The sequence below is a fragment of the Pleurodeles waltl genome, chromosome 4_1 (genome assembly GCF_031143425.1).
Source record: "Pleurodeles waltl isolate 20211129_DDA chromosome 4_1, aPleWal1.hap1.20221129, whole genome shotgun sequence".
In the NCBI taxonomy this organism is placed as follows: domain Eukaryota; kingdom Metazoa; phylum Chordata; class Amphibia; order Caudata; family Salamandridae; genus Pleurodeles; species Pleurodeles waltl.
This window is the reverse complement of record NC_090442.1, coordinates 886562651-886587572: the sequence shown is the minus strand read 5'-3', so window position 1 is coordinate 886587572 and position 24922 is coordinate 886562651. Positions and strand designations below refer to the sequence as shown.

The window sequence follows — 24922 nt, the reverse complement described above, 5'->3', positions numbered from 1 at the left end:
ATTTTCCAGTTTATAAGCTTGTCGATCGTATACCTCGCTTCCTCCCACTGTGGGCGGGGAGTCCAGGTCTCCAACACCATGTGGAAAAAGCCAGCATCAATCTGCTGACATGTGGGGCACTCAATATTGAGGTCATCATATATCCTATTTACTTTCCTTAGGATACATAGGTTGGGTGGAGGTTGTTAAACTGAATATGTTTAAAGCAAACATTGCTTGATGCTGTCTTGGTGTATTCCTTTGCCAAGGCACTGTCATCATACATCCTGCACAAGAGCAGACTCCCACTTAACATTTATGTCACTAAAGTCTGGATGATTACATGTCATTAGCACCTGGTATAGGATTGTCGGTACCTTACGACCCAAGCCATGTGTATTTCATACCTGCATGACTTCATTTGCCTCTTGCTCTGACTTGCCTATGCTCTGCACCTTTGTTGCTGCCCTCACTGAAGGACCATATTCTAGAAACTGGCCTTCATGCGGTCAATACTCCTCTCTGATTTATTCAAAAATACGTAGTGGAATAGCCACACAAAGCCCCCCCCCACTGGGATCAGTCCAGCGCTCATCCATGTGTCAACATTTATTTTGCATGCCATCCTAAACAATAGAGGGAGCAGACATTTAATTCTTGCCCCAAACCTTCTCTGCCAACAAAAGAGGTCCAGGTCCCTCCTGTAAAACGCTGAATTCTGCATTGCGATTTGAATCCAACCATCTTGCCACCCACTGCGGTTGAGTCACAATTCATATAATTCAGTTTTGTGTCCCAAGACTGTTCTCAACCAACAGGAACTGAACTTTACCAGTGGCCACCCTGTGCCTACCCACACTCTATATCAGGTTCACCAGCAGTGTACACAAGTCCCTGAAGAACACCAGAAGATTACCACCGGGATATTTACAAAATGGCATAACAATCTGAATAGCATGCTCATCTTGGAAAGAAACACTCTATGAAGCAGAGACAAAGGTAGTGTAGACAAGAAAACCAGGATTTTGACAGTGCTGAAAGGATTTGGCCTATATTACCTACACTCAAATGAGTCATCTATGCTGTGATTCATTCGGATGCCCACCCTTGCCATACACACAGCTCACCCTGTAAACTTGCACACACATCATCTTACATACAGCACAACTTACACACACTTACAGAGCTTAGTTTGCACTGATCCACTGCTCACATTGCACTGAGGCCCTGCACATTTTGCACTGAGGTATTGCTCATTCCTGCAGTCATGCACCACTCATCCACTGTCAACAAACTGCTCACCCTGTGGACATATACTGCTCACCCTGACCTCGCACTCATGCACCAATTGATTAGAAGCAGCCAACGGGTGGCATCTAGGGGAGGAGAAGTGAGCCATTGCTGCAGGGACTAGGTGTGTCCTAAGCGCATGGGAAACCTCAAAGGACACTGCTGCAGGCCGAGTTTTCGACCCAGTGCTTGCTTAGACTTGGGGTGCAATGTCCGGTCTCTGCAGCTTGCCGAGTTCATTGGACCCGACAGGAAGGAATGTGCTGAAGGCCCACTTTAGTGGGCCACATTTTGCGCAGTGTGTTCTTGCTTTGTGGTTTAAATTAAATCTAGCAAGATGTTCCTGGCTTGGCGTGTAGGCCTTATAGTACTCCAAAATCAGTTACCTGGCCAGAGACTCAACAGTCAAAGCGTATAGTTGAAGCAACAACAGGTATTGCTGATAAATGGTCTTACACGCCATCCATTGTTTTGACACAATATCACCCATGTGGATCCATGCTGTTGGTCTGGTGCACAAATGATGTACCCAGCTTAAGAATTCCAAACTGAAGTTCATACATTTAAGTTGTTATAGTTGCTATGATGTCATTTCTTTATGACCGGCAACTGGGTGTACCACAAGATGCCTATTATAAAGAAATTAGAGACAGGTTTTTTATACAGGGGTTGCTGAGTCCCACATATTATGAAAAATTAGAGCTAGTTTTTAATGGAGGCATTGCAGAATCCCATGTATTATAAAAATAAATTATGTAGCTGTTCAAATAAAATAACTTATTACAGTTGAGTTCTGACATCACAGTGCCTGCTGCCAGAGACAGCAGCTGAGGGGAAAGGCAGTTCTGGTCATGGACAATAATTAAAGTAGCTGTTTAAAGAATGAAAGCAAAACATTGCTTTTCTTTGTTTTGCTCTGTTTTTCTTTGTTTTTCTCTCTTTTTCTAGCTATATAGTGACCAGTAAAATGGAGCTATTTATGGCACGTGTTTGTTTTTTGCACTCCTTAGGTAATTGTAGAAAACATTAGAATCTTCTACATGTGTCTACACATTCCAAGCTACTGTGCCTTTTATAAAAATATAGAAACTGACTTGTATCAGATATTAAACTGATTCTTTATCTATTTGCAACACATATCTAACCACTTTTTGATGTGTTTAATTTTGCACTGAAGATTCAATTTTTATTCTTCATGTTTGCAAACATGATCTCTTTCATATAAAAGAGATTCACACCAATGATTTAAGTGGTTTGTGTAAAAGGTGATGGTGTGACCATGTTTTATAAGGTGTACATGATAAGGATATTGCAAGTCACCTCGGAGTTCCATAACCTTACAAAGAAACTCAGTCTTCGGCCTCATTCCTCTGTTCAGCATTGACTCCATTGTGATTTGCAATATTCTAATAATGTACGTCGGAGGGTATATTATTATCATATATATATATATATATATATATTTTGTAATTATTATTATTATTTTTTTACACCTATTCGGGTGAAACTGACCCTCTGTAAATTGCTCTGCCACCTATTGGATCTTGTTTGCTTGTTCTTGTTATATGAAAACACTCATGACTAGATAAAAAGGCTTACTTACAGTCCATAAAAGCCCCTTAAATCTCCAAGCTGTTTCTTGTAATTAGCTGCTAATCCATTTGAAAGGTGTGGGTATGGCTGCGTTGCCGCAGATCTAGACATAATCATGTTTATTTTACTTCTCACTCTTTTACATATTTTAGCTTCCTGGGTGATATCATTATAGCTGTTTTTGTGATTATGTTAACTTTTAATTTTCTTTATATGAATGCTATTTTTGCTTTCAGAACTTGCTAAATTGGCCTATAAACAGGTTTTTCCGATCAAGTTCAAGATTTGAGACTGTTTCAGTTGCATAAATTAAACATGCTGTTTGTGCTCATAATGAGATTGGTGTGAAGGTCTTCTTTCTATTTCTAAACCATTGTCTATATTATTTATTTTAAAGGAACTTATTGCAGTAGGACTCTGCAATTCATTCGGTTCGTTCTTCCAGACGTTTGCCATCACGTGTTCGATGTCTCGGAGTCTTGTTCAGGAAAGTACTGGAGGGAAAACCCAGGTTTGTACTCTTTACCACAAATAATATTTTCTAAAATGGAACACATTGAAATATAACAAGTAGCAATAATAAAATCATATTATACATACATTTTGTGATATACATACATAAAAGTTTTACAGGTCGGCCAGTGCAGCGGACCAGTTTGGCACCTATGAAAAACGCCTCCAGAGGGCTTGACCAGCTGGCCGTGGGAGGCCCAAGCCTGTGAAATTGCTTTAAAGCTGGCAGTCGGGTGCGAGGGCAATGGACCCCGCAAAGCATGAAAGAGGGCGCAGGACAGCACCCGTCCATACCAAGCGACTTTGTGACAATGACCCACCCAAACACCACATGAGTAGGTGTTGCAGCGGCAGGTTTAGGTCTCAGGGTGCGGGAGAAAAAAACATATCAGCCAGCGCAATAGCCTAACGAAGAGGACCTGCTCAGTTGTTGTCCCTGGGATGGCTCACAACAGGGACACGGAGGAGCACAACAGGTTGCACTACTGTGGAAAAATGTGCAATCTGTGGTTGGTGAGGAAGAAAGCAGTGTAACTGCAGTCTGCAGCAGCAGTAACCCAAACCAGTGCCTGCTCCCATCACAGGCTATTATCTTTGTCTCAGAGGAAGAAGAATGGTTCCCATTTTCGCCTCAAAGGTGCAGTTGAGTTTTAGACAGTTTACTTGCCTGAAATACACTTTTAAGATAATGTTGAACTGGTAATTTGGGGGTTGATACAACTAGAACTACGACACCACTGATACCCATTAGACATTTTGGCACACAAAAGGACTACATGCCATCGACGGCAAACATGCCGCGCCTTTGGACTACTCCACTGGAACCATATGGAGCTCAAAGAGGACAGTAATCCATCGTATGTAATACCCTGGGAAAGGGTTCATTGGCCTTAATTTGTACCGAAGCAGGATCAAAATTTGCTTGGCTCTGTTTAGCCCTCTCCACCTTCAGCTTCCTTAACAAAAGATATTGCAGTTCAATCAAGAGTGCAAGGAATCACATCACGGAGATAAGTGCAGGGCATGGTACAGACTGGCTGCAGTGCAGCCCAGGCAGACAGAAGCAGGTCCTTAGGCTGGAAGTAATCTCACAGCTTCATAGGTGTGATAAAGATGTCGCTGGTTGAAGAAGAAGGTCACACAGCGTACTCGTGGTAGTTTGTGATGAATGAGGTATGTGGGTCACATGGTCATTCTGGAGTTGAAAACCAAAAAACTTGCTGCAGGAACAAATAATTAGTGCTATCATACTACAATTTTGTCTGTGTTAAAAATAAAAATGCCTAATTTATTTATCCATATTAGTTATTTGATATAGCCTAGACCTAGCTCAAATGCGCCCTTTAAAGAGAATATTTCTATTGTAACTGGAGCCTCTCGAAAACGAGATGGTGTAACTTTTAAGGGTTGTGTGTAGGTCTGGTTGAGACAGATGACAGAAGCCAGAATGTGATTTAATTGGATCTATTGGTCCAATACTAGGCAACATAATGTTAAGTTGTGTAAAGGCACAGTAAAATAGGGAAATCTAATCAAGTTTTTTATGTTAGAAGTTATGCATCTTAACCACTAAAGCACTGCTCGCTAGAAGGACCTAAGTATAAATTGGAGGTAGTAGCTTATCAAGCTGTTCATACATACAGTTTGAACTGTTTCAAATCTTAGCAGGCCTTTCCTGAAGCTCTTTTTAGTGTCTTTTTTTCAGTGGCACTCATGTTTTAGACCGGTCATGGAAGGTTCTATCTATCTGCAGGTCAACCTTCCCATTGAGTTGAGCTGGACTGAAAAATTCAGTCACATGACTTCTAATTGCCCTAATACACATTTCACATGTAAAACCTTCATGTGCTGCCCTCACGAATGTCTGCCTGAAGTCCAGCTCAGCCCCATTTTGGTGCTGGTCCCTGGTTTGCCTCTTGCAAGAGAAAATGTCTCCTTTCACGTGGCAGTGTCCAATCCTTAAACTTGGTTTGTGACGTCATATAGAATTCTTAAAGTGTGTTTTTAGTGTCCGAACAAGTTCTTGATACGTTAACCTATGCAGAATGCACAGTGGCCGCTTTGACATCAGTGTTTGACTACTAAACAGTAGAGTTTTGCTAAATCTAGATTATTTGTTTGTGGTGTGGCTAGCTGAGTCTGAGAAAGCACAGGCACTAGATCATTCATTGATACTCAAATTCTTGAATGAGGTGAAGTCCAAGGTGCACAGATAATGGCAGGAGAGGCTGGTGTACATTTTGGAGTCATGAATAAAGACCAGAGCCATGTAAAGTGCACTTCTAAAATAGATAACTTTGCACGCATTAGTCCAATCCATTACACGCATCAATGGCTTCGGTCCATGTTTGACATAGCAGGTGGAGCAGAATCCTCATTCTTTCCACCTGTTAAATAGCTTTAAGGGTGGAATTCAGAATATCTTGATAATGGCCATTGACGAAGACTCATCCTGATGTAGCTAGTGCCATCCCGTCGAGACTCTCAGAAAATGGAAGGCATACATAGATTAAAAATTAGCTGATTGATGCACATTCAGCCCTCTATCGCCTAAATACAGGAAATGAGCAGACTAACTAGGTGTTAGGATGCTGCTCACCAATGATTTTGTATGTATGTTGAAAAATATTGGAGGCATGGAGGATCCTTGGGGGGCATTTGGAAAGAAAAAGACCAATGAGCACTGGACTAAAATCTTGAAAATAATAAAGACCAAAAGCAAATCTGCATCTTTCTCTTGAATAGTGACCCTAATCGGCAGACCTGAGACAGAATGGTTAATGGTGTTGAAGGGCTCCATGAGATATAAAAAGAGTTGGGCTCCGGCACTGCCAGTGTCATGCTCCTTCCTAATATAAAGCACAATGGCCACAAGTAACAAGCCGGTGTGAGTGAGGGGTTAAAAGCCAGTCAGTGTGGGAACAAGGTTATGGTGAGGTTATACAGATTACTGAAGTTGAGGGTGCACGGCTTTCACAAATAAGTTTTTGGATATGAAATAGTATAAATTGGACAAAAGATTGAAATATCAGTATAGACCTGTTCATGCTTCTTAAGAAAAGGAGTGACCACTAGAATCTTCAGCATATTGGCTACAGAAAACAAGCAGGTGGCAAATGCAGGAGCTGCCAGAAAGGCTTTGAAAACTTTTGAAAATCAGTAAGGGTTATACTGTTTACTAACTGAAAGGTGTGCTTATTTGGTAGAAGAGGAGTTGAGTCTGTCACATTCAAAATATTTCTGAGAGTAGTCACTTTGGCTTGAAGGCGATTGTACATGATTCAAATGTTATTTTGTAACAAAACTGTTTGCTAGGTTCTCAAATAGAATATGGCCAAACGGTAACCTCAGGCCTGAGTGTATTGTGGCATAGATATTTGCACAGATTTTTTTGTGACCTGGTAGCATTCAGAATGTACTTACACAAAATTGTTTAGTGTTACATTTCACTGCCCTGTACCATTTCTTCTTGAGCATAGTAAATATTTTAAATTGTTGGTATGTCTGTCAGCTTTTTTTCAAATTATCTAAAATGTTACCTTCTGTGAGCTTGGGAGGTGAACAATGTAGCAGTTTGGTTTTGTAAAGACTGTGGCTGATGAGTCATTGAGTGGATCATTCAATGCAACTGTGAGCTAGCTGAGTTGTACTAGCTTGTTACAAAGTTAAAAACTGGCCCATAACACAATACTTGCATTTGCAATTCGTCTTAGTAAAGCTGTGGGAATATAGAATTGCTCTATTTGGGCATTTGCATGTCAGATTTGGTGTAGGTATTATATGAAAAGGTAGCGCAGAAAGATCTACACAAATTAAAGGGCAAAAGGCTGTGGCTCGAAGATCTTGGCCATTAGAAAATATCTGTGTGTTGTATCCTGCTCTGATGTTAGCAGATCCTTTACTTCACCATTTGAGTTGTTTGCTACACATATATGAGATCACATGGACAGATAATGTAGGTCATATTTTTGTTCCTACAATTCGAATGAGCTATTAATTCTGTTTTGACCACCACTACCTCATTGGTTCTGGTATCAAATATAAATCTGTAGGCTTTGCGTTTCCTGTCTCTGAAATGGCCTGCAATGAATGTTAGCCCCCATGCTTCGGTTATGGTCTCGGGTTTCTGAGGCTTTCTGTGTACTCTCACTGTATAATCTCACTTAGCTCTTATTTCATATACAAACAAAGGGTTGGTATTGACTTTGTCATGTTCAATATGCTAGAATGTCTTGAAGATCTTAGTGTTGTGTTGCTTGCTGGTTTGTAAGTGGTAACTATAATCATGTGCTTATTATTCTTATTCGATCTGTCTCAAGGAGTAAGGTCTCTCTGGGATAGTTCCATTGCCTTTTCAATGTGTGACATACTATCTGTTTTGGGGGTTTCCTGTATCAGTGTAGTTGTTAAGAGTCCTGTTCCATTCAGTCAAGATGGTGCGGCCAACTAGGGTCTTACGTTTTGCCACTTTTGAACATCTAAGTGATGGTGGGGGTTTAGAGGTGAGTGACACGAGGAGGGACTAGCATGGTCAGGGTCAGGCTACATATGCAACCAGGAACATATGTCACTACAAAATGGTTGCATTTCAAATTAGTTTCAGTGTAAAATGATGGTTGCTGATTGTTAAAAGGTGGGTTATTAGGAGGGGTAAGTACACACCTACCACTAGCAAATAAGCCACCAACCCAATGTTAGATCCAGTCAGGGTCTCAAAACATCAGCACCTGGCTCACCCCATGGCTCAACCCTTGGTAGCTTGGAAAAGAACAGGCAGGCTTAACGTAGGAGACAGGTATGTAAAGCATTTAACTACACCAATGCAGTAAATAAGTAAGACACAACACACAATAAAAACCCCACACCAGTTTATAAAAATAGAAAATATTTTTATCTTTAAAATGACATCACAATGACTACAATCTAATATAGGGAACCGGAGTCATGAATTTTAAAAAATGAAATTAAAAAAATGTGCTTTCTAGTGCTTAGAAATCAATAGCGCCATCCGTGGACATCTGGTTATGTTAGACCGGGCCAAGCCACAGTTTGAGGTCTACCCCAATGGAGCCCTGCTCGGATACACTGAGCAGGAGGCCTCGGTCAAAGTTTTACATTCGGACTTAGTCATATTTCTGGAGTTTTTTTCCTCTCTTCCTCGGGTGAGGCTCATCCTCAGGCTGGGATCCAATGCAACATCATTGGTTTGAGTTTGTGCAAAGCCCCAGTCAACTCCTGGAAGCCTTGTTGGTGGGGAAAAGCTCTGGAGCTTCAGAGGGACGAACCTGAATTTAGGCCGAGTTGCGGTTCGGCAGCGGCGGCTTGACTGTTGTTGACTGGTCCGTCACCTTATGGAGCTTTTTCAAAAAGTTGCTCCAGACTTCTGGAACTTCTCCCTGAAGTTCCGCTTGAAGGTTCAAAGTGTCCCGAACACAGATCCAAGGGTCTAGAAGCTCTGAGATGGTACTTGGAAGTTGGGACCATAATTCCCACAGTGCACCTGGCCAAATCCATAAAAGTCCACTGGACACACTCCAGGCTGGGGACTTTTGTGGCAGTTGGTGCAGGCAAGCTCTGTTAACCGGTTGCTTTCAGGGAGTCCACTCCTTAGTCCTTTTAGAAGAGAGGTCTGTTGTTCCAGTGTGCAACAGAAGTATTACTTCAGGCTGCAGTCTTTTGGGTTGCAGACCACGGTCCCAGCAAGTCAGTCCTTTTTCTTCTTGGGGTTTCAGGCAGCAGATCTGAGTTGCTATGCAGCTCCCAGATATGTATTTAATCATCTCAGGGGGATAAGCAGGGGGACCACTGTCCAATGAGAAGCAGGGTCCCACCCAAAAGCATGACAGTTTCTTCCAAAGTGTGGCATTTTCTTGTCCCACAAAGCACTGCACTTTAAAATCCAAGATGGATTATTTCTCTCCAGCAGAGAAAGACCTGGCTACACCACCTAACTGGCTCATTCCCATTAACACTCCCTCTCCAGACCATCTGCAAATTCCATTCCTTGGCCTGCTATCTGTCTGTGGTGTACAAGGTGAGAGGGTAGGCCTGGCTGACATTCCTTTCTGTCCTGTTATTTTTGAAGCCCAGTTTGATTTACCAAGCCTATTTCTTGGCCTGAGCCCTACAGCTTCAGAGCTCTGTCCCCAGCTAACCTCTGCTCTATGCAGGCCACTTAACACCTCACCAAGCCTGCTAAGGCTGACCATTTAGGAGAGGCCACTAGCAGGCTGGATTTTGGTTTACAGAAAAGAAAGTCCCATAACGTATTTTATGTATTGTTTAGGATAAGTTCAACAGTGGCAAGTTGTTGGCTTTATCATTACTAATCTTTTTAATATGGAGCTAAGAATCCACAATGAGGAAAAATGAAATGGGCAGTTTTTCCCTCACCTGGGCATATAAAACATATTTTTTACGTCCCTGCTTATAGTTCCATAGCACCCTGGGCGCCTAGGGGAGATCTTAGGGGTGACATATGTAAAAATAAGGTAAGTTTTCACTTTGGAAGTACCTTTAATTCCAAAGTCGAATTGCACACATTTTACTTTTTAAAGGCAGGGCTGCTGGCAACACAGCAGTGCACACTCTAGCACCTCCCTGATCTATTATATACTAGGGACTTACATGTAGTTTGAATCCCTCTAACCCTATTATAAATTAGGGACTTACAGGGGTCTGTCATTGCCAATTGTAATTGTACCACATTACCACATACCTTCTGGTCAGAGCACTGGTCTGGGCCTGGTTAGCAGAGCCCAGGGCATAGTCAGGGTCAGATAGTTACCACCAGTATCAGTCAGAGAAATGGGGGTGAACATGCTAAAAGGATGGCTTTCTCACGTTGATTATAGAGAATTGTCGTAGTGCATGCTGGAAGCAATGCAAAATGTTAGGTCTGACTAAAAAAAGAAAAGGCAAAAAATATGACTTTATAGTCAACTTTCCACCCCTTGCCCTTGGAGTCCCAAAACAGTTCTGCATAACTTGTAAACCTCCTCCAAGAGCATGAAATGCTTCCTCTATGGCCACACGCAAGCACAAATTCTCAGGTGCTTTACAACCAAATCAAGGTGCTGTGTTGTGGTGGTGGGAGGCTGTTGTCTGCTAACCATTCAGGATGATGAGGTCACGTTGGCATCCCAGCCTGATTTTGCAGCCACTGCTATGTTGTTAACTAGAGACCAACAATTAATTCATGATGAATTGGGGACTTTAAACCACGCACAGGCTGGTGGCCCTAATTGGGTTCTGGAGTTAGCAGGAAAGGGATGGTGACTGGAAAGGTACCTGGTGGATTTACGAAAAACGTAGCCTTTGACTCCTGATAGTGGGTACATCTTGAGCAATCTGCCAACACTTAATTTCCATACGTTTAACACATATTTCTTCTGCAGAGGTCATTTTTGTATGACTTTTTAAACAGATATTTTAATATGTTTTGTCTTTCAGATCGCAGGCCTCTTGGCATCAATTTTAGTATTGCTGGTTATTTTGGTGATTGGATATCTGTTTGAACCATTACCACAGGTATGTAAAATGTGAAAAACATGCTGCTTGTGTTGTGCAATGTTAATTGTGTGTTAAAAATAAATGCACCACAAATATGCGTTTTCAATGTCTTGGCTTGTCTTTTTAATTTTCATGCTATGGTGTTTAGACATCACTGAAGGTAATTTGCTGCACTGATATAAAAGATGCCTGAGCATATACTTACCTCCCCGAGCCATTTCCTGAACCACTACTTACTGTATGGGATGTCCTACCTCCAATCCAGACACTCTGTGACCCACATTAAACAATTACAACTTTAAAACTACTTTCCCTCTTCTGCATCATCCCTCCCCTTCCTTTGGCAACAGGGGACCTAAGACAGTTCAGTTTTTCCTCGTTTGATTCTCCAGACAGTCATGAGGTGGAGCTGACAGTAAGGTTCTGAATATCGAGCATATGGAACTTACGGTGAGTTATCTGGAGTTGCTGGGAACCCACTATAACTTGCACCCCGTCTGCACTGCTTGACATCACTCATGACATGTTCTGTGACGTCACTGATGACATCCCAAATGATGCACTGCGGCGGTTGGATTTAACATATGGTAATTAAATATTACATTGCATTAAAATTCACTGAAAAAAACTTGTGCTTTAAGGTAAGTATAACTTGTGCCCCTGACATACACAGCTTTCTTATCAATAATTTTTCAGCAAATGTTGCAGTGGTATTATCAATGATGTCAGAAAATATATAATGAGTGATGTAATATGTGGGGCACTTAACAGTGCATGGTGAGGGCGTGAGTTATAGTTACTTGAGATACCTATAACTGCAGAATTTCTATGGTTTTGTGTGTGTGAAATCTGAACCCAACTATAACGTCCCTGTAACCTTTTTATTTTCAGTGAATATATACATATGTTCGATGGCATGTGTAGCTGCAGATACACATGCTGTGCACATCCCGCCATCTGGTGTTGGGCTCGGAGTGTTACAAGTTGTTTTTCTTCTAAGAAGTCTTTTCGAGTCACAAGACCGAGGGACTCCTCCCATTTCGACTCCATTGCGCATGGGCGTCGACTCCATCTTAGATTGTTTTTTTTCCGCCATCGGGTTCGGACGTGTTCCTTTTCGCTCCGTGTTTCGGGTCGGAAAGTTAGTTAGAATCTCGGAAAAATCGTCGGCATTGTTTGCGTTCGGTATTGGGTTAGTTACAACTCATCGACACTGAATTTTGAAGAGCTCCGGTGGCCCTTCGGGGTTTTTTCGATCCCCCGTCGGGGCCTGGTCGGCCCGGCCACGTGTGACTTCAAGGCTGATGTAACGGACCCCATTCCGCTTCTGTCCAAAATGCCATAACAAGTATCCGTATACGGATCAGCATCTGGTCTGTAACTTGTGCTTGTCCCCAGAGCACAAGGAAGATACTTGTGAGGCCTGTCGAGCGTTTCGGTCCAGAAAGACGTTAAGAGACCGAAGAGCCAGAAGACTGCAGATGGCGTCGACGCCGACAGGACAAGAGCGTTTCGAAGAGGAAGAGGAAGCTTTCTCTATCCACGAGTCGGACTCGGAAGAGCTCGAGCCCGAAGAAATGCCGAAAACCGTGAGTAAGACGTCGAAACATAAGACTCACGAGAAGTCAACAAAAGCCCAGGGGGCGCCACTGCCAACAGGCCATGGCTTAACCCAAAAACTAGGTGACCGAGCCAAGGCACCGAAAAAGGGCACGCTGGTGTTGAAGTCATCCGACTCCGGTCGAGATACCGCCACACAGCAATCTCGGACCCGAGACATCAGCTCCGAGAAATTTCGGGGCCGTGACAGCGGCACCGAACAAATTCGGCACCGAGTCGACACCACGCCGAAAATTACAAAGGTTTATTCGGAACCTAAAAAGACGTCCGAAAAAGTTTCGGTTCCGAAACATCCAGCCTCGGAGCCGAAAACAGGTTCCTATACAGAGGAACAAGGATTGTCCTCCCAAATGCAAAAACATAGATTTGGAGAGGAACTTCAAGCTGTAGAGCCAGACTATACTCAAAGGAGGCTCCACATTCATCAAGGCACAGGGAAGATAACCACTCTTCCCCCAATTAAAATAAAAAGAAAACTTGCCTTTCAAGAGAAGGACAAGGAGGCACAGGCAAAGGTGGCAAAGAAAACAACTCCACCACCGTCTCCACCACCATCAGTGCACACATCACCAGTAGCAACTCCTCCACTGATGCACTCCCAGACTCATACTGCTATGAGTCAAGATGATCCCGATGCATGGGACCTTTACGATGCTCCAGTATCGGACAACAGCCCAGACTCCTACCCTGCCAGGCCGTCCCCTCCTGAGGACAGTACATCTTACACACAGGTGATCGCAAGGGCAGCTGCTTTCCATAACGTCACCTTGCATTCTGAACCAATTGAGGATGATTTTTTGTTTAACACGCTATCCTCCACTCATAGCCAATACCAAAGACTACCTATGCTCCCAGGAATGCTAAAACATTCTAAACAAATCTTTCAGGATCCTGTTAAAGGCCGAGCCATAACTCCAAGGGTGGAGAAAAAGTACAAGCCACCGCCAACAGATCCTGTTTATATTACAACGCAGTTAACACCAGACTCAGTAGTTGTCGGGCAGCTCGTAAGAGAGCAAACTCTCATACCTCGGGGGACGCACCACCTCCAGACAAAGAGAGTCGCAAATTTGATGCTGCGGGCAAAAGGGTTGCAGCTCAAGCAGCAAACCAATGGCGCATTGCCAATTCACAAGCACTTTTGGCAAGATATGATAGAGCTCACTGGGATGAGATGCAACATTTGATAGAACACTTACCCAAGGAGTTCCAAAAAAGAGCACAACAAGTGGTGGAAGAAGGACAAAGTATCTCTAATAATCAGATACGGTCTTCAATGGATGCAGCAGATACGGCTGCAAGAACAGTAAATACTGCAATAACAATAAGAAGGCACGCATGGCTGCGCACGTCAGGTTTCAAGCCGGAAATTCAACAAGCCGTGCTAAATATGCCATTTAATGAACAGCAGTTGTTTGGGCCGGAAGTCGACACTGCTATTGATAAACTCAAGAAAGACACTGATACAGCGAAAGCCATGGGCGCACTCTACTCCCCGCAGAGCAGAGGCACATTTTGCAAAACACCTTTTAGGGGAGGGTTTCGAGGACAACCTACAGAAACTACAACATCACAAACAAGGCCCACTTACCAAAGCCAATATCAGCGGGGAAGTTTTCGGGGGCAATATAGAGGGGGACAATTCCAAAAAAATAGAGGAAAATTCCAAAGCCCCAAAAGTCCTCAAAATAAGCAGTGACTTACAAGTCACACATCCCCATCACATAACACCTGTGGGGGGAAGACTAAGCCAATTTTACAAACATTGGGAGGAGATAACAACAGATACTTTGGTACTAGCAATTATCCAGCATGGTTATTGCATAGAATTCCTAGAATTCCCTCCAACAGTCCCACCGAAAACACACAGTATGTCAAAACAACATATAAATCCTCTAGGATTAGAAGTTCAAGCATTGCTCCAAAAAGAAGCAATAGAATTAGTACCAAAACAAGAACTAAACACAGGAGTTTACTCACTGTACTTTCTGATACCCAAAAAAGACAAAACTCTAAGACCTATACTAGATCTCAGAATATTAAATACATACATCAAATCGGACCACTTTCACATGGTTACATTACAAGAAGTAATCCCACTGCTCAAACAACAAGACTACATGACAACACTGGATCTAAAGGATGCATATTTCCATATACCAATACATCCTTCACACAGAAAGTACCTAAGGTTTGTATTCCAAGGGATACATTACCAGTTCAAAGTGTTGCCATTCGGAATAACGACTGCGCCAAGAGTTTTTTACAAAATGTCTAGCAGTAGTAGCTGCACATATCCGAAGGCAGCAAATACATGTGTTCCCGTACCTAGACGATTGGTTAATCAAAACCAACACGCAAATACAGTGTTCACAACACACAAATTATGTCATAGAAACGCTACACAAACTAGGTTTCTCAATCAATTACTCAAAGTCTCACCTTCTGCCGTGTCAAACACAGCAATACCTAGGAGCAACAATCAACACAGTAAAAGGAATTGCCACTCCAAGTCCACAAAGAGTCAAAACATTCCACAATGTAATACAAGCCATGTATCCAAACCAAAAGATGCAGGTCAAATTAGTAATGAAACTCCTAGGCATGATGTCCTCATGCATAGCCATTGTCCCAAAGGCAAGGTTTCACATGCGGCCCTTACAACAGTGCCTAGCATCACAGTGGTCACAGGCACAGGGTCAACTTCTAGATCTGGTGTTGATAGACCGCCAAACCTACATCTCGCTTCAAAGGTGGAACAGTATACATTTAAACCAAGGGCGGCCTTTTCAAGACCCAGTGCCACAATACGTAATAACAACAGATGCATCCATGACAGGGTGGGGAGCACACCTCAATCAGCACAGCATCCAAGGACAATGGGACATTCAGCAAAGACAGTTTCATATAAACCACTTAGAACTGTTAGCAGTGTTTCTAGCGCTGAAAGCATTTCAACCCATAATAACCCACAAATACACTCTTGTCAAAACAGACAACATGACAACAATGTATTACCTAAACAAACAGGGAGGAACACACTCAACACAGTTGTGTCTCCTAACACAAAAAATATGGCATTGGGCGATTCACAACCACATTCGCCTAATAGCACAATTTATTCCAGGGATTCAGAATCAGTTAGCAGACAATCTCTCTCGGGATCACCAACAGATCCACGAATGGGAAATTCACCCCCAAATACTGAACACTTACTTCAGAATGTGGGGAACGCCACAAATAGATCTATTTGCAACAAAAGAAAACTCAAAATGCCAAAACTTCGCATCCAGGTACCCACAACATCAGTCTCAGGGCAATGCACTATGGATGAACTGGTCAGGGATATTTGCGTACGCTTTTCCCCCTCTTCCACTTCTTCCATATCTAGTAAACAAGTTGAGTCAAAACAAACTCAAACTCATACTAATAGCACCAACATGGGCAAGGCAACCTTGGTACACAACACTACTAGACCTTTCAGTAGTACCTCATGTCAAACTGCCAAACAGACCATATCTGTTAACACAACACAAACAACAGATCAGACATCCAAATCCAGCATCGCTGAATCTAGCAATTTGGCTCCTGAAATCCTAGAATTCGGGCACTTAGACCTCACACAGGAATGTATGGAGGTCATAAAACAAGCTAGAAAACCTACCACTAGACACTGCTATGCAAATAAGTGGAAAAGATTTGTTTATTACTGCCATAATAATCAAATTCAACCTTTACACGCATCTGCAAAAGAGATAGTAGGATACTTACTACATTTGCAAAAATCTAAACTAGCTTTCTCTTCCATTAAAATACATCTTACGGCAATTTCAGCTTACCTGCAAATTATGCACTCAACTTCATTATTTAGGATACCAGTCATAAAAGCGTTTATGGAAGGCCTAAAGAGAATTATACCACCAAGAACACCACCAGTTCCTTCATGGAACCTCAACATTGTCTTAACACGACTCATGGGTCCACCTTTTGAGCCCATGCACTCTTGTGAAATGCAGTACTTAACGTGGAAAGTTGCATTTTTAATTGCCATCACATCTCTAAGAAGAGTGAGTGAAATTCAAGCATTTACCATTCAAGAACCATTTATTTAAATACACAAAAATAAAGTTGTTCTACGGACCAATCCTAAATTTTTACCAAAAGTAATCTCACTGTTCCACTTGAATCAAACGGTAGAATTACCAGTGTTCTTCCCACAGCCAGATTCTGTAGCTGAAAGAGCACTACATACATTAGACATCAAAAGAGCACTAATGTACTACATTGACAGAACTAAACTAATTCGAAAAACAAAACAACTATTTATCGCCTTTCAAAAACCTCATACAGGAAATCCAATTTCAAAACAAGGCATTGCTAGATGGATAGTTAAGTGCATTCAAACCTGCTATCTTAAAGCTAAAAGAGAACTGCCTATTGCACCAAAGGCACACTCAACCAGAAAGAAAGGTGCTACCATGGCCTTTCTAGGAAATATTCCAATGAACGAAATATGTAAGGCAGCAACATGATCTACGCCTCATACATTTACCAAGCACTACTGTGTAGATGTGTTAACTGCACAACAAGCAACAGTAGGTCAAGCTGTACTAAGAACATTATTTCAAACTACTTCAACTCCTACAGGCTGAACCACCGCTTTTGGGGAGATAACTGCTTACTAGTCTATGCACAGCATGTGTATCTGCAGCTACACATGCCATCGAACGGAAAATGTCACTTACCCAGTGTACATCTGTTCGTGGCATTAGTCGCTGCAGATTCACATGCGCCCACCCGCCTCCCCGGGAGCCTGTAGCCGTTTAGAAGTAGATCTTAAACATTTGTACATTTGTAAATAAATATATTACTTTAAACTTCATTATGTACATACGCATTCACTCCATTGCATGGGCACTATTACTAGCATACACAACTCCTACCTCACCCTCTGCGGGGAAAACAATCTAAGATGGAGTCGACGCCCATGCGCAATGGAGTCGAAATGGGAGGAGTCCCTCGGTCTCGTGACTCGAAAAGACTTCTTCGAAGAAAAACAACTTGTAACACTCCGAGCCCAACACCAGATGGCGGGATGTGCACAGCATGTGAATCTGCAGCGACTAATGCCACGAACAGATGTACACTGGGTAAGTGACATTTTCCATATATAACAAAGGTTACAGGGACGTTATAGTTGGGTTCATGTCCTTGTAACCTTTGTTATTTTCAGTGAATGATTTATATATATTTATTGAGTCAAAAAAAAAAAAGGAAGCGTTGCGCTCCAGAATCCAATTATTGTAGCTCCATTTTATTTAAAAAATGCTTGTGCTTCCACCATTGACTCGTTTCGACCACTGTGGTCATGATCACAGAACATATACATTCACTGAAAAAAACAAAGGTTACAGGGGCGTTATAGTTGGGTTCACGTCCCTGTTATTTTCTGTGAATATATATATATCTATATATTTTTTTTTCAGCAAATATAAACAAAGGTTACAGGGACGTTATTGTTACGTTCTGAATTACTATGTTTTTTTAATGTAAAGTAATTTTAATTACTAAACATTAATCCAACCACTGTAGTGGGGATTGGCCGCAGGACTTGCAGCTAAGCCCTTATAACCACCCAACCCTTTGCTGCATGCAGCTTTTGGCCATGTGCAGGGGAGGTTGGCCACAGGGCCTTTCTCTATCACTGGATCTGTGAGTGGATGCGTGAGTCTGAAAGTGGGTGTGTGAGTCTGAGTGGGTGCTTAGTGTCTGAGTGGGGGCACGAGTCTCTGAGTGCATTTATGAGTGAATGAATTAGTGTATGAATGAGTCTGTGAATGTTTTTTTTTTTTTTTGCATATCATTGAGTATTCGAGGATATCGCACATGATGAAGAAAAATCATTTAAAACCCATAATATGACCCTAAAACACCCGTATATCACACCCCTGGGGTTAGGGTACCTCCACCCTGACCCCTTATACTACTTATCATTTCTATTTTCAGCCCCGGGACCCTCTATGGTAACATAAAATGGCAGCCACAATTTTCTAGTTAGGTTGTGGCCAGCCAATTACAGAGCTTCTATTTGCACACAAAAAATCAAGAATATTCACAATTTATTCATGGACAGAGATTTACAAATGTATTTGCTCTTTATCATTATTCCCAAAATTACTGGATGGATTTACACCAAATAAGGGAAAGCACAATATGTATACCGAAAGCTAGCTTTCTGCCAAATTTGGTGCATTTCTGTCCAGCCGTTCAGGCTGTCGTGTCTAAAGGTCTTATGGGAATTAGTATGGGAAATTTAACTTTTTTGACCCCCTCGTTTTTCTCAGCTTCCTACTTGATGGATCACCCCAAAACTTACCATGCACAACAAAAATCATCAGCACACTTTTTGGGGAAAATTTTGTGAAGATTTCTCAAACGGTCCAAAAGAGATAGGCAGGTCAAAAAACGCATTTTCTATGGAAACAAGGTCCTAAGTATAACTATCTACTGGCAACTACCAGTAGGTAATACATATATTTGCAAAAGATATATTAAAAAATGGGGAGAGGAAAACAAGTCAGGAGATATTTATAATGTAGTGGCTCCTAACTGAAATATATTTATATCTATTGAATTGATAATTAGAGCTGAAATTAGCATTTATTGTAGGGTTTGAACTTGGCAGCGTTAAAACTATATAAGGCTTAATTTTGTTGAAAGGCATTTGTGCTCCACCATGGAACATAGAAAGCATTCCAACAAAAGTCACATTGTGCTGGAGTAAATTCTAACAAAGGTCAGAGTTAGGTTCCCTTCTTAGGTTGAGTCTACCACACAGTGCAAGCTGTCCAGTTGCGAAAGACATATTGTGGGCTTACCAAGAACATACAGAGGCTAGGAGCTAGCCCATTGCTTACCATCGGTTGGCTTTCCTGTCACTCTCATTTGGCTACTTCTTATTTAATAGCTTTTTTATTAATCTTGTGTTGTCCCTCCCATAGCCTCTTTATACAGCTCTTTGACTGGCTGGCCTCTGTGTGCTTCTTCTTTTCACTTTTAGAGAGCAATTTTTTTCTTCTTGTTTAAGCACTCAATGAGAATACATGTGTTCTCCACCTGTCTCCCTTATGTGCCTACATCGCCACCACCTGCAATTGTTTTTCTGTCTCGCGCGTGCGTGCTTCTGTAGAACCTTCGCTGGCACTCAGCATTACTCTCTTGTCTGTGTTCTGTCCTCCTTGTTGTTTCTGCCCTGCCCGTCTGCCTTGTTGCTTCTCGTCTCCACCTGCCATATTGCTACCTCCCTGCCCACTCCTCCCCTCAGTCCCCGCTTATCTAATATATTTTTTTTAAAGCTTTCCCACTATGTATTAAAACAGCACTCCCTCCCCCCCCCCCCCCTAATTTTTTAGGTTCTGCCTGCATAGCGCTTGCGCTGAACTTGTGAAGTCTTTTGAGTTTAAAAAGAAAATCTTAAAAGGGGCTTAAAAAATGACCCCTTACTTACCTGAACTTACCATTGGTTGATTCCAAGGTCGCTCTGATTTACTTGCTTCTCATTGGCCAGCATGTCAGCAGGTTGTCTGCTCTCACTTCCAGCTGCTTGTGCCCTCCATGCCGTAGAAAGAGTTGGGACCAAGTACACTTTCCGGTCGCTCTTCTCTTGCTTCAGGCCAGTATCCTTCCAATTGCTACTTTCACTTTATAGGTATTTTTTTAATTTACTCAATGACCACGCCATCTGCACTCCCACCCTCCTCCCACTCTCTCCTGTATTTTTACTTAAAGACCCTACTTTTACTTAGAGAACTTCCTGTCCCCCTCGATCACCCACATTCCTTTGTATTTGCTTACCACCTCCTCCCGCTGTTCGTTCTTTTTTTCCTTCTATTTCCATTTTATTACAGCACGAACATTACATTAACAGCAGTTGAATTACAGATGCATCTGAACCAGCGGGGTAGACCGGGGCCCCCAGAGTGAGGCGCCGATGACAGCCCTGTTTACCCACCTGAGGGGGCGAGGGCTCCGCCTCCTTCATGCTCAGCTCTAATTTTCCCGGGTTATGGACCTCATAGCAGGGAAGAAGGCCGATCCTCGCCCCAAGCCTCCTGCAAGGGAAATCCTAGTGAGTGTGTCCTTAACTCCCATCCGACCCCCCCACCCCACCCTCAAGCCCGCTACTTCCAGTGTTTGATGCCAGACCTCGAATGTTTCACTGTCAGAATCGAGTTGGCTCAGTTTATAAATTCAAAATTTGGTTTGGGCAAACTCTCCCCTCCCCAGCCTACACACAGTACACGGGCACAAACACACACGCGCATTCAATAGTGCACACTCAAGTTGTAGACATCCACACATCCATACAGCACACGCACATTTAGAGTCCAGCTGGACTCGTTCTAGTGCTTCTGCCAGCCTCTCCGCTGAAGGCTGGTCTTACATGTGCACCCCACACCCACCCAACACAGGCGTCACCAGTCAGGTGACCCTGCCAATAAAAGGCGCCGGGCGCACGTGCCTGAGGCCAGTTTATACCACCATAAGACTGTGTCTGCGTGACTTCATTCCGGAGCATGAGGGCCTAGGCCCCCCATATTACAGCACCTACGCTAAGACACATAGCCATGTACCTTAGGCATCTGAGGCTCTGTAAAAAAACATTAGCTTTAATATGAACCATAGTGCTCCATGTGTTATAGTGACCTTTTGAACTTTCCTAAAGTCAGGCTCAAATGAAACCCACACAGCAATACTTTCAAGATTAAGTACACAAACGCTGAATGGACGTGAATAAAACAGTTAAAAACTGCATCTCCTCTGGATGCCTGCATGCATGCATGTGCATTTAATAATGCATGTGTACCATTGAAAATAATATAGGTGCAGATTTTCCTTTTTACTTGGACTGGATTTATAGAAATGACGCTGCCTCCTACCAGGGTGCGTTCTCATTAGGAATTTACCCAAAGCTTGCTGTCTGTTGGTGTTAAATCCCACCCAGACCGGCCTAACCCTGTCCCCCTCCTCTCCCACCGCGCAACTTTCAGCTTTTAATGCCAGAGCTCAAATGCTTCCCAATTAGAACCGAGTCGGCTCGGTTTTCAAATTCAAAATGTGGTTTGGGCAACCTTGTGCCCCCCGCCCCAGCCTACACATAGTACACAGGCACACTCAATAATTCACACTCAAGTTTTACACATCCACACACCCATATGGTACACACACATAACTAAGACACATAGGTGTGCACATACGCACATGCATATATGTTTGCAGACACACAGACGCAAGCAACAGTCACACGGGTTGCACACTCACACGGCATGTATTTGTACGCATATGCATACATACACAGATGCGTGCACAGCTATAACCCCGCTGTGTGTGCCCATAACCCCATGAGGGGACGGCTAATGAGGGCTCCACGGTCTGTTTCATCACAGCCACGAATTGTGGTTCGGCTCTATAGAGCTCATGGAATAGGTCTGGTCATGGTTATATTTGCGAGTGCGAATACCACGTTATAACACTATCCCTTACTCATGCGGGAATGCACCAGCACTTCAAGCTGCTTTTCTTTCAATTTCCCGTAGTCACTCTCCTTAACTTTAGATACCTCTGGAGGAGTGCATGTGTCTGTGATCTGTCTGCCTGCCCCGCCTTGCTTGTCTCCCCCTGCCCACCTCCCACTATCACAGTAGGGCAGAGAGCACAGAGCAAGCGCTAATCTACAGCTGCAGGCACTGGGCCGGCATTGATAGGGCACCGCACCAGTATTTCAGAAGCAGCGACGTGCACAATGCTACCCTCGCAGCTGTGCCGCTGGTATTTTTGGAAAGCGCTGCAGGGACTCGAGAAGTGCCTTATAGTGCGCCTACAGCGTGCTGCCAGTGCAGTGTTAAACCCACCACCATGGCACTGCGCGGCCAGTACTTAATTTGTAAATTAAGAGGTGCCGGTGCTCAAAGCCCTCCTCTTAAACACGAGGATGCTGTAATTAAATCTGCCACGACTGAATACTGAGGCAGCGTAATCCTGACCTCACCTCTGCCCCTTCAGCTCATCCTGCAACTTTCTACTTTCTCCCTTTATGACCCTTTTCAGTTTTTCCTTCTCCCACATATGTGTCTTTTGCTCGCAGCAAATGCTTGAGGCATAAGAATAAGCCCCGGCCCTCACAAATAAGTGCCGGTGCTCAGCACCGGAATCAACAAGCACAAATTAAGCACTATGCGCTGCCCATCCATATATATGAAGGCACTGCGTGCACAGTGGTACTTCTAGGTAATGCACAGTGCGCGGTACCGAGCACACTTGTGGCAGAAGTACTTGTCCTGAATGAAAGCTCTGTGTACTGGTCTGATGGAGTGTTGCAGTTCTGCACCGATGCGCTGTAAGGGAATGGGGTATTCCTGACCCCATGTTTGTTACTGACTTTACCAGTCCAGCCGGCCGTTCATACACTCTCACCTGCTTGGACCCCTGACCACCCATCCCCATAACCCCCCACTTCCCGCCCTTCCCCTGCAGGGCAGCAGACTGCACATGAAGTGCCTATAAATGCTTGTACAGCTCACGGTGCAGCAGCTATCTTCCCAATAATTACGGGCAGGGACTTCTGCCATATCGGGAGGGAGGAAGAAAGTGGAATTAAAAAAAATCTGCCGTATATAGTGTATTATGAGCAGTGCCATTGTAATTATTTGATTCTGTGGCCACAGCAATGTTTGCATAATATGTTTTCCGCATTTGCACCATAATCCATCATCTGACACATAATCTGCAGATTATTATGGGGAAAAAATGTTTCTCGCCCAAACAGTTCAAAAGTTACTAAAAACGCACATTTGCCGCACAGTTGAAGGCCCTTTGCAAAGCTGGACTGGTCACTTTTCTGTTGCTTATTTCTACATTTGGGTGTTAAACTGGTAAATTGGATAGCGTTGCCCCTATGAACTTTCCCCCTATTGGTTAGGAAGTCTTCCCCCACCCACAAACTCGTGCCAGTCATAAAACTGGCACCGCTGGATACGTTCTCCAGAACACCTCTGGGCCTGTGGAAGAAAGAAGGACTGCACCTGATGAACCTTGGACTTCAGAAATATGATTAAACCTACTGATACCTGTCTAGAGAGACACCAAGGCTGGACCTGCACCCACCTGTACCCAGAACTGAAGAGTGGCCTCCAAGGGCTAGTTAAATATCAAACTGTTAAGCTCCAGGAACACAAAAGCTTCAAGAATCACAAGATTCTGCTGAGCCCAGATGACCAGTTGCAACTGGATATGCCCTGGACCCTGCTGGTGGCTTGTAGGAGAATGCGTCTAAACCCCAACTGGCTGGTGAAGATTACACTATTTCCACAACAAGAACTGGAAAACTGGACACTTAGAATTGTTTTCCAAAAAGAACCAGAGGCTACCACTGGGCTGATGTCGAGCTGCAGCTTCCAACCTTAAATTGCCAATCAGATTCACCTTGCTAGTTTAACTTCTAAAACCTTTCTCAGTCAGAAGGTTGAAATCTTCACCCTGGGCTCCAATTTCAAATTTCTCCCAATTGTAGCTTTCCTGCTAAAATTCAACAGCCTCACTAGGACTTTGCCTCAATGGTTATTGGCCTTGTGGAACCTACTCAGCCACATCCTGCCGCCTTGCACTGCTGAGGATTCTCGACTTACAAAACACTTTTTAAGGCAAATGGTAAAACTTTCCACAAAACCTAACCTAGTGCCTGTATGCTCCATCGCGGTCAGCATTAAATTTTGACTTTGACCCAGTCTAGCATGAGCAGATACCTGTGGTTGGGAATTTGCACTTTTACTTGCTAGAAACATATAAAACTTTATCTTTGGTTCCCTACATCAGATTGTTGTTTTGATGTCTATTTGCTCATTAAATTTTACTCTGTGCAGCAACTCTCAAGGGTTGAGCTCAGGTTTAAATTATTGAGATCTAACTGCACCTACTCAGGAATAGTACCATTATTACATAAAGAGCACCACCTTCCAACAACTAATAATCCACTTTCTCAGTCTCATGTTTTGGAAGTTTATGCAAATAGACCATCAGTGAACCCTTCCCTCATACCACCACCTTCATTGTACCAATCGGACTAACCTTGCCTATTGTTTAGTTTAAAGAATTCTTTAATCTGCTCCCTCAGAGCATCCCTCAGTAGAGGGTCACAGAAGAAGCTTCCACATGTGATTCCCCCTAGCTTTAAGTGGATCCGCACCCACACATTTTCTGATACACCAATTGGGCCAACATTCACTTCTGTTGTGAGAGCCACTAGAGGGTTATTGAGCAGTTTGAGATCGGTGCAAGAATTCGAGTGTTGACATGTGAAAAGAAGAGAGTAGCCCCTGTTTAGGGGTATGTCTCACAAGAGACACTTCTAAGGCCATGT

At 43.1% G+C, this 24922-nt stretch overlaps 1 protein-coding gene across 1 annotated transcript in view; it reads left to right on the top strand.

The window, feature by feature from the left end:
• SLC26A5 (solute carrier family 26 member 5) overlaps positions 1-24922 on the top strand; it is a 365888-nt gene that overhangs the window by 236224 nt on the left and 104742 nt on the right. The window contains exons 10-11 of the mRNA XM_069229639.1: positions 3260-3373; positions 10828-10905. Coding sequence (XP_069085740.1) covers positions 3260-3373; positions 10828-10905 — 192 coding nt within the window. The remainder of the gene's footprint in view (positions 1-3259; positions 3374-10827; positions 10906-24922) is intronic.